Source organism: Martes martes (genome assembly GCF_963455335.1).
Source record: "Martes martes genome assembly, chromosome: 4".
Taxonomy (NCBI): domain Eukaryota; kingdom Metazoa; phylum Chordata; class Mammalia; order Carnivora; family Mustelidae; genus Martes; species Martes martes.
In genome coordinates this window covers 35,639,900-35,654,588 of record NC_137891.1, presented here as the reverse complement: position 1 = coordinate 35,654,588, position 14,689 = coordinate 35,639,900, and the positions used below count along the sequence as shown (strand labels likewise).

General features: G+C 41.7%; 1 protein-coding gene across 1 annotated transcript in view; it reads left to right on the top strand.

Moving 5' to 3' along the window:
* GRHL2 (grainyhead like transcription factor 2) overlaps window positions 1-14,689 on the top strand; it is a 160,165-nt gene that overhangs the window by 40,760 nt on the left and 104,716 nt on the right. The window contains exons 2-3 of the mRNA XM_080800974.1: window positions 7,056-7,251; window positions 12,639-12,706. Coding sequence (XP_080657100.1) covers window positions 7,056-7,251; window positions 12,639-12,706 — 264 coding nt within the window. The remainder of the gene's footprint in view (window positions 1-7,055; window positions 7,252-12,638; window positions 12,707-14,689) is intronic.

Here is a 14,689-nt window from a genome sequence, read left to right as displayed (position 1 = left end):
ACAGATTAGCCAGTTTTAGTTGTATCATAGATTGAGTTCTTGGCCAATTCTTTTCATTTTGTAATTCTTTCTTGTCCTCTTCCTTCCCCTTCCCACTGAGTTATCTTTCTCCTTACAGTTGTTTCTGGTGCTCTGTGCTGTGCCTCTTCTGCTTCTTAATTATTTTCCTAATCTTCTCCATCTCAGTTCTGGATTACTTAATAGGTGGACTAAAGGCACTAGCAAAGCTGGGGCACCAGGGAGAGGGGAGAGAGGTGGAGGGGGAGAGGAAAGGAGGAAGGGAGGAGGCGGGAGGGAGAGGTATTTTGTGTCAACCAGTGAATCAGCAGTCAGCATATTTTATAAAAAGTATATCTAAAATGAAGCCATCTTAATTTCAGTAAACGTAAGTTTTGTTTTACAGTTTATTATTTTTAAAAGCTATGCATTTTACGTGGTGGAGGGCATCATACTATGTTCACTGAGTTAATTGAATCTTTTCTTTTTCAAACATAACCATCATTAACATGGAGATTATCAGTTATCACCCCAGGTTTGTGGATTCATTTCATTTCCCTCACATTCTATATGGATTAGGTCAACGGCTGAGGTTAGAGTCATTAAGAACAAGTGCTCAATGTAGATACTTCCTAATAAATTTCAGCTCTTGTTCTAACATGGAAACTGTCTGCTATCTCTTGTGATTTCCTCTAGCAAGCACCCAAAGGAGGGTTATTACTGAAGGTAGACAGCAGTGAAATGACTAACATTGTTGGCATTTAAATCATGACATTAACCCTGGCTAGGATGATTGGTTCTTCAGTTTCCATTTGCAAGTATTATTTTGTTAATGGAGAAAATGCCAGGATTCCGAAAGAAAGACTCATAGTCACTTCTTGAAACTCGACTCTTAAGAATATTGCTTCTCTTCCCTTTCCACCCCCTGGGAAGCTGAGTGATTATATACCAGTAACCAGCTACAATAGATCAGCTACAAAATATTGGAGTAGATGATGACTAAACCCCAAGTGCTGAACACTCAGAGTATAGGATAAAATATTCTGTGTGGAGAATAGAATTTGTATTATCTCAAAGGCTGTGTGTGTCTGTGAGAGAGAGAGAGAGAGAGAACAAGAAAGAGATGAGGATGGGGGATGGTGGGGGAGATGGAAGTAGAGGATATAAAATGAAATCCTGAGAATTCTGTAAAAGCTGCACTTCTGAGAAAGAGGGAAGTGGATTGCCATAGGTAGAAAAGTCTGTTTGCCCCAAATCAGTGTTGAGAATGATGGACAACAGGTAGGAGAGCGACCCATGAGTATTGGACCTTTACTGAATGGATTTTAGCCTTCCCTCTGTTTTGCCTGTGGTCTGCATGTAAATCTGCTTGGTTTCCTAGTGATGTGGTTCACAGGAGTAGAAGAATGAATCCTTAATTTGTTTAATTCAAAGGTGAGAAAAAGATAGGAGGTGAGAGAAAGACAGTTTTTTATTATTATTATTATTTGTTTATTTGACACAGAGCAAGAGAGAGCAAGAGCAGGAACACAAGCAGGGGGAGTAGAAGAGGGAGAAGCAGGCTTCCCGTGGAGCAGGGAACCTGACATGGGGCTCGATTCCAGGACCCTGGGATCACAACCTGAGCCAAAGGTGGACGCTTAACGACTGAGCCACCCAGGCGCCCCTAGAAAGATAGTTTAGATATGATCAGTGCTTGTTAAATTTACAATTATGCTTCCTAAAATTAGGGCAACTTTTATTTGTGCAGCACTTTGTAGCTCACAACCAACTTTACAAATATGCTATAAATTGATTTTATGAAAAATATATCTCTCCCCATTCCCTTTATTGTACTTGAAACTCTGACTCATACTTAGGTGTTCTAGGAAGATTATTCTGCAGGGCCGCAGTGTGGATCGAAGAGGGGAAAGTTAAAGGATAGGGAGACTAGCTAGAGGCGTGAGGAGAGAAGACAAAAGCTGTGAGGCTAGATACGGTAACAGATTCTGTAGAAGGGACAAAGAGCAGTAACAATGGGTAACATGTATGCAGCTTTCACACTGTGTCTGTATTTAACTCTGACAAAAATACTAGGGAGTCGATGCTATTATTCTAATTCAGTTGGGGGTCTATCCCAACTTTACAGGTGAGGAAACTGATGTACAGAAAGATGAACTAACTTCTCCACGGTTACACAGCTAGTAAGTAGTGCCTCCAGGATTTATGCCTCGGCTCCAGAGTCTATATTTTAAATCAGTACACAAGGTTTGATTCTAGATGACCAGGGACAGATGATGGGTGAGGGGCACCCGACTGAGAAATGATGATGAGCTCGGTTTGGGTATGTTGAGTTGAAGTTCACAACAGAGCATCTCCGCAGAAAGTGCAAAACTGGTTCTCTGGTAACATACATCTGTCAGTTACCAGGGTAGAGGATCAATGAAAGTCAGAAGAATCAATAATGGAGATAAAAGAGCAAAGGCCCCAGGACTGTCAGAGTTAGAGGAAAAAAGAGGAGAGTTGAAGTAGAATAAAAACTAGAGAAGACTGATGGGCTGCAGAGGAGAACCACCTTCATACAACGTCTTGGAAGCCAGACAAGGCAAGATTCTAGAGAAGTAAGAAATATCCGAGAAAATTCAAGGAGATTAAAAACTGAAAACAGTCTATTGGATTTTGAGCAGAAAAATAATAGAATCATTTCTAAAGAGAAGTAATACTTTTAACTGTTATTAATTGAACTATTTATCTGTAATGTGCCGGGCACTTCATCTCTAAATATCTGAGTTGTTCCTTCAGAACAGCTCTGAAAGGTTGATATCGTATTACAGATGAAGAAATGGAAGCTCAGAGAAGGAAAGTAACTCATCTAAATTCTGTAACAGACAAAACTGAAATTAAAACTGAGATTTATTCGACTCTAAAACCACCCTTCCTCTGGATTGACCCCCCCACCCCCACCCCAAACAACAACAAAATAAAACAAAACAAAAAAGCACAAAACCCAGCGACCTTGTAGGAGTTACAAAAGAAATGGATGATGAGAAATGGATTGAAAGTGGTAATTTGTGTGAGTATGTCATGACCTCATTTTTGTTTTGTGGTCCCTGATGCAATAGATTTATGTCTGGATTTATTGATTATTACTACACATATTTTTAGAAGGTAAAGACGTCATACACTGCTGTTTCTACGCTTCTCCCTAGCAAAGCATTCCTGCATCAGACTCTTGTTAATGCTTATGGGGGATGGTAGGTTGCCTCTGGCGAAGTGATCTGGAGCTGTTCCTGACTCTCAGTCGCATGACTGCCCCACCTCTTTCCCTGCTTCCGCTGATGAGTCATCTCTCAACTGTTTTCCCAACATCCACGAAGTGAAGTAGTGGATTAAAGAAAAAAAAAATGAGAACAAGAAGTTATAAGTGTGGGAGGCTGCCTGGGTGGCTCAGTGGGTTAAGCCTCTGCCTTTAGCTCAGGTCATGGTCTCAGGGTCCTGGGATCAAGCCCTGCATCAGGATCTCTGCTCAGCGGGAAACCTGCTTCCTCCTCTCTCTCTGCCTGCCTCTCTGCACTTGTGATCTCTCTCTGCCAAATAAATAAATAAAATCTTAAAAAAAAAAAAAGTTATATGTGTGACCTAACACGGCCTTTAGCCTTGCTGTGAATGCTCTCAGGTGTTAATCTAAATTTTTCTCCAAAGAAGGACCAGGGATCAAGTTTATAGCTGCTGTTTACAGCTCTGTGTTTGAGGCTACCCAGAACACGCTATACCTAAAGCTACAAAAAGAATATTTAAAAGGTTGACCAGAGCTGAAGCAGAGCTACCATTCCAAAAGAAACAATGATGAAACTCAGCTTCAGAATGTGTTCCAAACTTTGGTAAAATCTGCTCTAGGAAACTTTCCTTTCTTTGTAAATCTGCATGTTTGCTTAGTGTACCAGAGATTACTCTGTTTTTATTAAACCAAACTTTATTCAACAGTGCTCTGTACTAGAGAGATTTTAATCTATACAGCAAAAAACCCCAAAAACAACAACAAAAAACCCACACCAAAAAACCAAAAAAAGAAAACAAACAAAAAAGAAAAGAAAAGAAAAGAAAACCAAAGTCATTATGCAGTTAAAGGAAAGGGCATAAAAGACTCCTTTGGTCACCAAAAATGTGCCAAGAAACAACTAGTAAAGTTGTGCTTTCCCAGAATATTTCTTTCCACTAATCATGTAAGGATTCATCAACAATTTCATCATAGGGGAAAGGCTGATGAATCTAAATTTATGACTGAACACATGTGCTAGGAACCAATGAAATCAGCAATCCAGAAGACTCAGCGAGGGGTGGGGGTTGGGAGAAGGAAGACTTGAAGTGAAATCTCTCCAGTGAATCAGGATACCACTTAGTGTAAACCAGGAGTTGGCCCTTCTCCTTCAGCCTGGCACTTCCTGCTAAACTTCTGGAAATTAGCCAGTGTTATAATTAACACCTTCCTTTGCCCGGCAATATGTGCTTCTCTCAGTCATTAAAGAGAATATGATCCACATTTTTTTTGATCATGAGGTCACTGCAAATAACGTGAAGCCCTTCCTTCCTTCCTTCCTGTAGGACTGAGCATTTTAGGAAGTGTGCGTGATGGGTGGACCCTCACGGGCACAGATAAGGTTTCAGAATTTGCTGCTTCCCCCTCTAAGTGGTGGAATCACCCAGGGTGCCCACCTAAACAACAGGGAAGGTGGGGTGGTGGCCTTCCCACACCCGGGCTGACCACCTTTCTTGGTTCTCCGCAGAGGCCTCATTTCTTCCACTGATAGGCTCTCAGGATGTCACCCACATTTCTGTCCCCAAGTCCAACCCTATCCTGTATAAATAAGTAATTTTTACAAGAAAATGCTGTTTTACTGTTAGATTAGAATATATGAATTTCCATAGCTGACTCCAAAATGAATACAAATATGCTCATTTTGGCAGAAAATTCCATTATTCTGAATTACCAAAATGTTCTTCCCTATACAAAATATTTCCCACATCTGCCCATTTCAGCATGGACCGACAACACATTCCTACCTTCAGATCTTTGTCAAAACTTCGGCTCCTCTTTGATCCTCTGGATAGGTTGGTCCCCTCTGTCATGTACCCTCATGACACTGTCCATTTCCCTTTCTCACACCTGTTGCTCTTGTAATGGTGGTGCTTTCTCTCCATTGGGCTGCAAGCTGTATGGACAGTGGGACAGGGTCTGTCTTGTGTGCCACCGTGTCCTCAATGAGAAGCATAATGCCTGGCACCTATCAAGTTTGCAGTAAATACTTACGGAAGATTGCTAAGTGAACAACTTCAGTTTCCCTCTGAAATGGTTGTCTTTAACACCTTTCAATTAAAATTGACTTTACTAAAAATCAGTGCATCCACAAACTTCGCAGGAACAAAGAACCGTGCAGTGATCATGGTACCTGCTGTTTGCATAGCACCCCGTTGTTTGCAGAGCTCTGTTTTCTCCATTATGGTATTTGCTTCTCACAATCACATTGTGAGCTAAACAGGGTGGGCATTGCTGTCCTTATGTAAGGTGTGAAAAAGCTGAAACTCAGACAGTTTTGTATGTCTGTAAATGGTGAGCAAGGACTCACTTACAGTACCCGCTGCTCATCTGTGGCACCACCCTGCCTCATGGTTGGTAAACCCTTCCACTAGGGTTTTCCCCCTATACTTCCAGAAACATCATTAACCCTTCGAATCCACTTCATTTGCAATTGGGTTAGTATCGTTTCTTTCCTCCCAAACCGTTTCACCAAACCACCGGCAGAGTTGAAATCAGGGGCCTGGTGACTGTTTAGCTCAGAATTTCACTCCACTAAATGTGGATTTCCCGCCCTCATTCCCTGATCTTACCAACAACGAAAGTATCCTTTTCTGACCTTATACCAGTGCACGGCACCATGCCAGCACAGAAGGGGCCCCCAGTGCAGCCTTTGTAGACAGTGCACCCCAATTCTCTATCACAGAGTGAGCTGAGACCGTCTCCCATTGGAAGGGACCATAGTCGGCAAAAAGGTACCTCTTTTAGAGCTGAGTCACGTGGAGGACCCGTGGTGGCTGAATTTCCATTCATTAGTTCAGGTGTTAACCTTCTCCGGTCCTGTCATTTACCCATGTTGTTATTATGAGTTAGAGCTGTTATTGAAATACAGTATGTCATCGCTACATTTTTGGTTCTGTTTCAGTGGACAAACAGTAGAGGGCCAGGAGACAAGTTCCAAAGCCTCTCCAGACTCCTTTACACCAAGGGCCCCAGCCCAGGGAGCTGCTGAGGACTGTCATAGGTGTTGGGTATTTGAGTCCCTGTCCCATCCTCTGCAAGAAATTGCCTTGTCAGTTGCTACTTTACCCAAGTTTGGCTTGGTTAGGATTAACAAATGACTCCAGCCTCTTTCTGTCTCTACTGAAAATTCTCCAGATGTTCTGCTCATTCTCCATGAGGATTTTATAACCTGGAGCTTCTGTGTCATTTAAATACAGTATGATCCTATGGCAACATGGGATTCACAGACAGAGTCTGGGTGTTGCTAAATATCCTTATTAGGCAGCATATCAGCAATATGGCTTATTTACAAAGTAGCTTCTACCGCCATTTTTAAATTAAGAGACTTGGATTGGTCTGTAATTTGCAAGCAATTTCAAATGTGGATTAAATTTGATAGAAGTTTCAGTATTGATTAAATTTAATGTATTGCACATATTTACTTTTTTTTTTGCACGTATTTACTTATAATTACAACTCAGAGTTAAATGAAACCTGCTTCCTGCAGGTAATATTAATAAAGGACAGTCAGATAAAAATGATTTGGCTCCTAGAATGGCAATATGAAAAAAATCAACTGTGAAGGGGATCAACTTACAGTACTTAAACAATGTCGTAAAGACCATTTTTACTTCTGGAGGCACAGTGGCTTTATAAATGCAGTGTGGCAGCATTCCCTTCCTCATTCCAGGCGAGTACAGATGAACCATGCAATGTGTGTATTTTTGGCGGGAAAAGGAACATTTCCCTGATAATGAACCTCACATTTCTCTTGCTTTCAAAGTAATAAACGACTGGTGGCCTTAGTGCCCATGCCCAGTGAACCTCCGTTCAATACGCGAAGGGCCTACACCAGTGAAGATGAAGCGTGGAAGTCGTATTTGGAGAATCCCCTGACGGCGGCCACCAAGGCGATGATGAGCATTAATGGGGACGAGGACAGTGCTGCCGCCCTTGGCCTGCTCTACGACTACTACAAGGTAGATCCGGCAGCCCCGCCTCCCTCCTCTGCCCGCCCCCAGAGACGCCCCTCCTCGCGGGTGGGACGAGGGGAGAGAACAGAGTATTTCCACGCTGGCTGTGGCATTCAGCCCGCTCCTGTTCTCACTGCTTCTCTGCTTTCCCATCAGTGGAGCTCAGCTTCGCCACCCGGCCGGCCGAAGTTTTCATTTTGGGGTCTTTATTTCTGTATCCTCTGTTGATATGCACGCATATTATCTCCTGCTTCATACCGTATTGCAAATACATCCTTGCTGCCATTTTCACTTTATGATTGTTGGTGAATAAAAATGTTACAGGGGCACCTGGCTGGCTCAGTCGGTAGAGCAAGTGACTCTTTGATTTCAGGGTGGAGAGTTTGAGTCCCAAGTTGGGCGTAGAGATTATTTTTTAAAAATTACATTGCGTGACTATACCTTAATTTAGTCATCGCTCAATTAGGGGCATTTAGGTTGCTTTTAGATTTCTTATTTTATAAGAACATTCGGGGTTTCTAGATTTATTGATTTTTTTTTAGTTTTATCAGGAATATTCCAATGAGTGTTTTGTGGTCAACTTCTGCAGTAACTCCAAAACCTAATTTTGTTATAACTCTGTTTCCATTTGTTTTGATGGGTACTAAATGTTTATTTTGAAAAACCTTTAAAACAAAATGAGTATAGTTCACTTACATTACAAAAATACCTGCCACACAATACCTTCAAAATAGGAGTATTTCAGGAAACCTAACGGGAAACACTGGTCTGTCTCTTAGAAAGGTACGCCCTGCTCCTGTAGCACTGGTGAAGTGTAAAAAAATCAACCCGTATTTACTGAATGAGGAGATTTATTGCCAGCTTTGATTGTAAACACCACTGGCTTATGCTGGGAATTGGCACAAAGGTGAGAATGGCGTGTTTATTTTCCTGGTTGGGCACAGTGAACGCTTTATTTTAGAATAAGAACTGAGTCTCCGCCTCCCCCTCTTCCTCCATCATGAGATCACCCAAGAGGAACAGTTCTCCTTTTAGTAAGCTTTAGTCTCTTCTTCCTGTTTTCCTCCCTGTTTCCTGCTTTCTCTGTCCTTCCAGCAGCCTTCACGTTTGCAAGTCTTGTTTCCTGTCTCGCTCCTAAACCAGGGTTCTCATACTTTCCAAAGATTTCTTACCATTCATGTGACCCTGATGTAATCCCTTGGGTCATGACAACTTCCTTTCGTGGCTTTTCTACTATAATAAACTAATATGTTAGTTAATAGTTTTGTAAAACATTGAAGAAACATATCAAGATATATTTTGAAGACATATACTCTAATTTTTAAGAAATAGATTTTATTCCATCACTGTGAAATGGACATCATTTCAGATATCTGTATTAGATGGCAACTCTTTTGTGTTAATGAAAAGAGAAGTATACTGCAGAACAAAATACTTAGTAATTTATGAAAGCAATGTATTTTATTTCCCCATACATTCAGAGGATAATTGTTAGCAAATATGGTACCTAGTTACCTCTCCTCTTGGATGTTTTTGATATTTAAGGGATAGTTGAAACATTTCTGTCTGTAAATGTGTTGAGATGCAGAATAGGGAATTTATATAAAACTCAGTTTGTTGCCAAGTCTATAACTCTTTCTGTTGAATCAATTTTTTTCAGGATTAAATTATTACTTTAGGATATAAAATATTTAAATAAAATGTTTCCTGAGACTGTGTGGATGAGTAGAGTTACATGGCTCCTTTTACTTCACACAAACTTTATTATATTTTTGCTTGAAACATTTTAAACATTAAAGAATTAGTTTTGTTTCCCAAAACTGTGTGCAAATGATCATTTTCAGGCCTTAGATCTCTGACCATCACTACATACCTATGATTGTATAAGTTAAAACAAAGTTAAATCTACTTTGAGAATAGACCTTCCTTCTGTATGAAGTAAAATACTAATGAAAAAAGAGATTGTATTTTTTGAGTATGCTTTGGGAAGTTAAATTATTGTAACAATTACTGCTGTCTTACCACTTAAATTCTATAGATTTTTTTTATACGTCTTTGGAAGTGCTAAATACACCATTCTTCCACACTCCTGTGGCTAGACCACATCACCCCCCGGGACAGTAGTGGGCTTTATCAGAGAGAGGATGTGTGACACACAGCAGGCACTCAAGAAATGGTGATCTCTGTCCTTGAGAACTGCAAAGGCATATCTTGGTATAATACTTCATACATTTCAAAGTCTTTTCATGTACATTTTAAAACTGTCATCATAGCATCACTGCAGTGAAGCCCATCAGGTTTCATATTTTATAGTTCAGGCCACTAAGTGGGATTTCCTCAAGGTCACAGTACAATCCTGTACATTTCCTAATTCCATTATGCCGTCTGTATTAGTCTGTGGGGCTGTCATAACAGAATACCATAGACTGGGGGGTTTAAACAGCAGAAATTTATTTTCTGACAGTTCTGGAGCCTGGAAGCCCAAGATCCAGGTCCTGGCAGGGTTGTTTTCCAGTGAGGCCTCTCTTCCTTCCTCCTTTGCATATGGCTGCCTCCTGGCTGTGTCTACATATGTGGGTGTATATTTCTCTGTGTATTTCTCTGTTTATTTCTCTGTATTTCAGTCCTGTTAGATTAGAGCCCCACTGCTATGACCTCATTTAACCTTAATTACCTCCTGAAAGGCCCTATCTCCATGTACAGTCACATTGAGGGTTAGGCCTTCAACACATGAACAGGGATTTGCAGGGATACTTTTGCAGGAATACAATTCAGTTCATAACCTGTACACCATTAGAAATTGCCTTTTTTAAAAAAAACTCCATTCAAAGCATATTAAATGGGAATTCTCAAAATTTAGGGAGTCAGGTATAAGCTCAGTTTTCTATCCAGTTCAAGCTACTTATCAATAGCAGCGCCAAAGTCAAGTGTGAACTTTTGATGAATTTCAGGCGTGACAGGAAAACAGGACAGATTCCATTATTTAATGCATTTTAAAAGTGGTTTGACTCACTTTATCTTACTTCATTTTCCCCTGAGGGAGCTGGTGGTTCATCATTATTTGATTCTAGTTCTATGAAAATAAGCTTCTTCGGCTAATTTGTTCCCATCTGTTCTGTGGAGTGCTGGAAACCACTTTGTTGGTTTGCTTGTTTGTCCATTTATAAAGCCATCTAAATATCTGTCTGTCCGTCTGTATACCCATCTGTCTGTCCGTCCATCCATCCATCCAACAAATATTCACTAATTAGCTATGACTGTCCAGCAATGGTGATAGTTACAGAGGTAGAATGGATATCCAAAGGCAGAGAAGACTTCGATGGCTCTGCTGAGAGGAGGAGTGTTGCATGTTTGAGATATAGTGTGACTGTATGCACTGCAGTGATCCCGCCTCAGTTGAGGTGGGAGCTTATTGGAGCCGTGTTTTCAAGACATGGAAAGCACTGAAGAATTTCAGGTATGAGCATAATGGGATTAGACTTGCATTTTTAAAGTCAGTCTGGATCTTCTTAATGGATCCAGAATGGATTTGCTGGGACTAAGTGAAGGAGAAAGGAGACCAGTTGGGAGGCTGATGCAGTAGCCCAGGCAGGAGATGTCGGAGGCTGAAGCAGGAGGCAAACATCCAGAGGGAAGTAGGTGGATTTGAGTCACATGGGAGTTAGCCTAAATGTCTTCAAGACTCATATTAGGGCATGTATCAGAACTTCATTTTTAAGGCCGAATAGTCTGTTGTATGTATATACCACACTTGGCCTATTCATTATCTGTAGACAGCCATTTGGGTTGTTTCTAGCTTTTGGCTCTTGTGAATAATGATGCCGTGAATGTTTATGTTTATCTGTCATCTTCAGTTGATGGTAGGAGCTATGTTTCATTCGGCTCATTTCCATCTAGCACTTAGTGATGCCTGGCACATTGTAGACCCTCAACATTGACATGTGAACAAAATACTTACAATTGATTTATTTTTATTTAACCAATACTTACAAAGTACCAGATACTCAGGTGCTTTGAAAAAAATTAACTCACTTAATTTTAGTAAAAACACTGTTAGCCTTAGGACTGCATTAAGCATGGTTTACAGATGGGAAAAATGAGGCAGAGTTTAGTTAGTGGTAGAGCTGAGATTCTAACCCAGACATTCAGGTTTAGGTGTTGACTGGTAGCTAAGCTGCTTTGCTGCCTCCCTCATCCAGCTGACTGGGCTTGCATATATATATATCCAGGTGAGTGGAAACCATACGAATTTCTACAAGAATCTAGAAGAGGGATGCTTCTCATAAAGGCTCTTTTTTAAAAAAAAAATTTTTTTTAAGATGTTATTTATTTATTTGACAGAGAAAGATCACAAGTAGGCAGAGAGAGAGGAGGAAGCAGGCTCCCCGCTGAGCAGAGAGCCTGATGCGGAACTCGATCCCAGGACCCTGAGATCATGACCTGAGCCGAAGGCAGAGGCTTTAACCCACTGAGCCACCCAGGTGCCCCTCATAAAGGCTCTTTTATGTCAACATAATGAAGGCTGCATTTGGGTGCAAAGGAGTTTGACTAGCATGAAGATTTGGAGATGTAGCAGAAAAACACAGAAATAACAAACAAAACATCCAACCAACCAACCAACCAACCACACAAATAAATCTAAAGCTACTATTCATGTGTTTGAAACTATGGCCGAGATAAGCGAATGTGCTGCTGTAAGACGATCGGATGGTGGTCAGAAATGCAGCTGGTAGGAGCGCCTCTTCTCTCTAGCAGCACTTTTCTCACTCATCTTTCAAGTAATGTGTTGGCATTGTGGTCTCAAAGACAATAAGGAAAGTGCCTTTGAAGAAAAATTGTGGAAGCAAGGCTATAAGCTACGGAGGGGTGGTGGTTAAAGGCTGGTCCTGGGGTACTGGCTGCTGTTCTCCTGTTGCACACTGCGGGCCCATACCCAGGTGGCTCCCCTCTGGGTCAGCACCGAAAGTCCCTCATCAGAGTGGAGGGTCTGTCCCTATTCTTTGAGAGGATGCTTGTTGTAAATCCAAGATGATTTCTGTGTGTTCCAGGATCCAATTTCAACCTCCACTCACGGTGCTCCTTTCCCCTCATTCACTCCCATGGTGGGGCGGGCTTTGGGGTAGTCAGGTCCAGGCAGAGCTGCCCATGTCAGCAGGTGCACAGCAGAACCGTGATCATCATGGCCTTCTGTTTATCATCACCCCTTTGTGTCTGATCCACTGTTATCACCACTCATGCTACTCACCTTTAACCATCAGCTGCCTATAGTAAATCTGCCCCCTTTTCCCAGAGAAAGTTCCATTTCAGGTGCTTTGCTTCTGATGGTCTCTAGCTCTGCACTTAGTCACAGCTGCATCTGTGTAAGCCTGACTGATGGTTGGTGATATTTCTAGGTTCCTCGAGACAAGAGGCTGCTGTCTGTAAGCAAAGCAAGTGACGGCCAAGAAGAGCAGGATAAAAGGTATGACGTTACGTAAAGGAGTATGCCGGCTCCCCCAAATAACTTCTTTTTCTGTGTTTTTGAAAACAGCTGTGCTAAACTGTAATTTTTGTTCTTTTTTTTTTTTTTAAGGATTTTATTTATTTATTTGACAGACAGAGATCACAAGTAGGCAGAGAGGCAGGCAGAGAGAGAAGAAGCAGCAGGCTCCCCAATGAGCAGAGAGCCCGATGCGGGGCTCGATCCCAGGACCCTGGGAACATGACCTGAGCCGAAGGCAGAGGCTTTAAACCACTGAGCCACCCAGGCGCCCCTAATTTTTGTTCTTAAGAGGAGATGGGATCAAGAAGTTTAGCTGCTTCTGCCTGTCTTTTATACAGTCTGGACCAAAACCAGATCTTGGAGCAGGAGAGCAAATTGCATAATTTGCTTATGCATCCAAAGGGTCTTCAGCAGGCTCTCGATAGACGGCTGAAAATCCTTGCTTAGAGGTGAAATGCTGGCAAGATAGCCTATTTAGGGATGAGCTTTTCTGATCAGTCCCATGGCTGGATAATTGTCATCAAGCCCTTGAGGTAGTGAGCCATGGAGAGATTGCTTTTGATGAGGGGGAGAGGAAGGAGGCTGGACAGTCTCTCACCCCAGGATGCTGCTGGTAGAGAACTGTGAGTAGCAGTCGATGCCATAAGGGAGCCCGGGTAAGAAAGATGTTAGGAGATCTTTATGTGACACCCCTTTCCTGCAATCCTGAATTAAGAACCATTTGAAAAACAAGACACAGATTGAAATTAAAAAGGAAAAAACAAATCAGTTTTCTTTCTGATTAAGCCCATAGAGAACGAGATTTTTGAATCTGCAGTTTGTGACATGTCCATCCTGATTTAGATAATCTGTCTACTCACCCAAACCTAAGCAGGACTCCAGGCCTTCCTGAAGGGACAGGCCACTGTGAAATGGCAGCAGTGACTGGAGTCTTCTCTCTATGGCCAGGATGATCCAGACCTACAAAGGGAACCAGAAGGGACTGACCCACTTTACTGAGCTCTTTCTCCCAAACCCAACAATCAAATCTCTCTCTTTCCTGCAGAAGAATGGGGAGAAGCCATAGTATTTTCCTATTAGTGATTTTTTCATATGGAAATATGAAGCCAGGAGAAACAAAATCCCCTGCTCTCATGAACATCAGCATCTTACCTGGCCTTGAGAGGAACTGCTTATGACATGATCTTGTTAGATGACCAGCAGCGGGAGCCACCCCACCAACCACCAGTCCTGGGCTGTGCATCACTTCCAAAGTACACCCTCAGCAAAGATACAGGCTGTCTGCTTCTGATTTGCAGTTGCAAAGGGAACTTCTAATGCTGCACACTGTCTTGGGGCCCTGGGCCCTAGTTGGTAGCAGAGATGACAGGGAGAAAGAGCCTGACACGCTTCAGGTCCTGTGACTTGCCCTCCATTTAGCCACCATTTATTAAGCTGAGCGTGTACTGTCTGCTAACTCATATATCAGTAATCATAGAAGGGTCAGGGGGAAACATATTTAAGATATGTGCTCTGTCTGTGTCATAACGGACAAAAGAGACCATTATTTTTTGTTGACGTGTCTTTTAGAACAACATGAAAGAGCTCCCCATCATATTTTAATGGTTATTGTTGTGATTTCATTGGAGCACCTTCAAAAACACTGGCAGTGAGGTGTAGACACAACCACCATGTATAGACTAATCTTAACTGAGTAGACTTCTGGTTGAGTGTAATTTGGAAGGCTCTCATTTGATCTGCTGTATTCATCAATGACGGTGCCATGTGCTAGCAAGCTATCAGCACAAGTGACTGTATGAAGAAGTCGGTACTTGGAAAAATAACTGAAAATCTCAATGGCGTGATGGAGATTTTTTTAAAAATTATATTTAACGCACCGTTCTTAGTGTTGCATTTCTTTCTCATGTTGTAATATTTGGTTCAATTTAAAATAATATTGCAGTTGGGTCAGTAGCTCCCAAT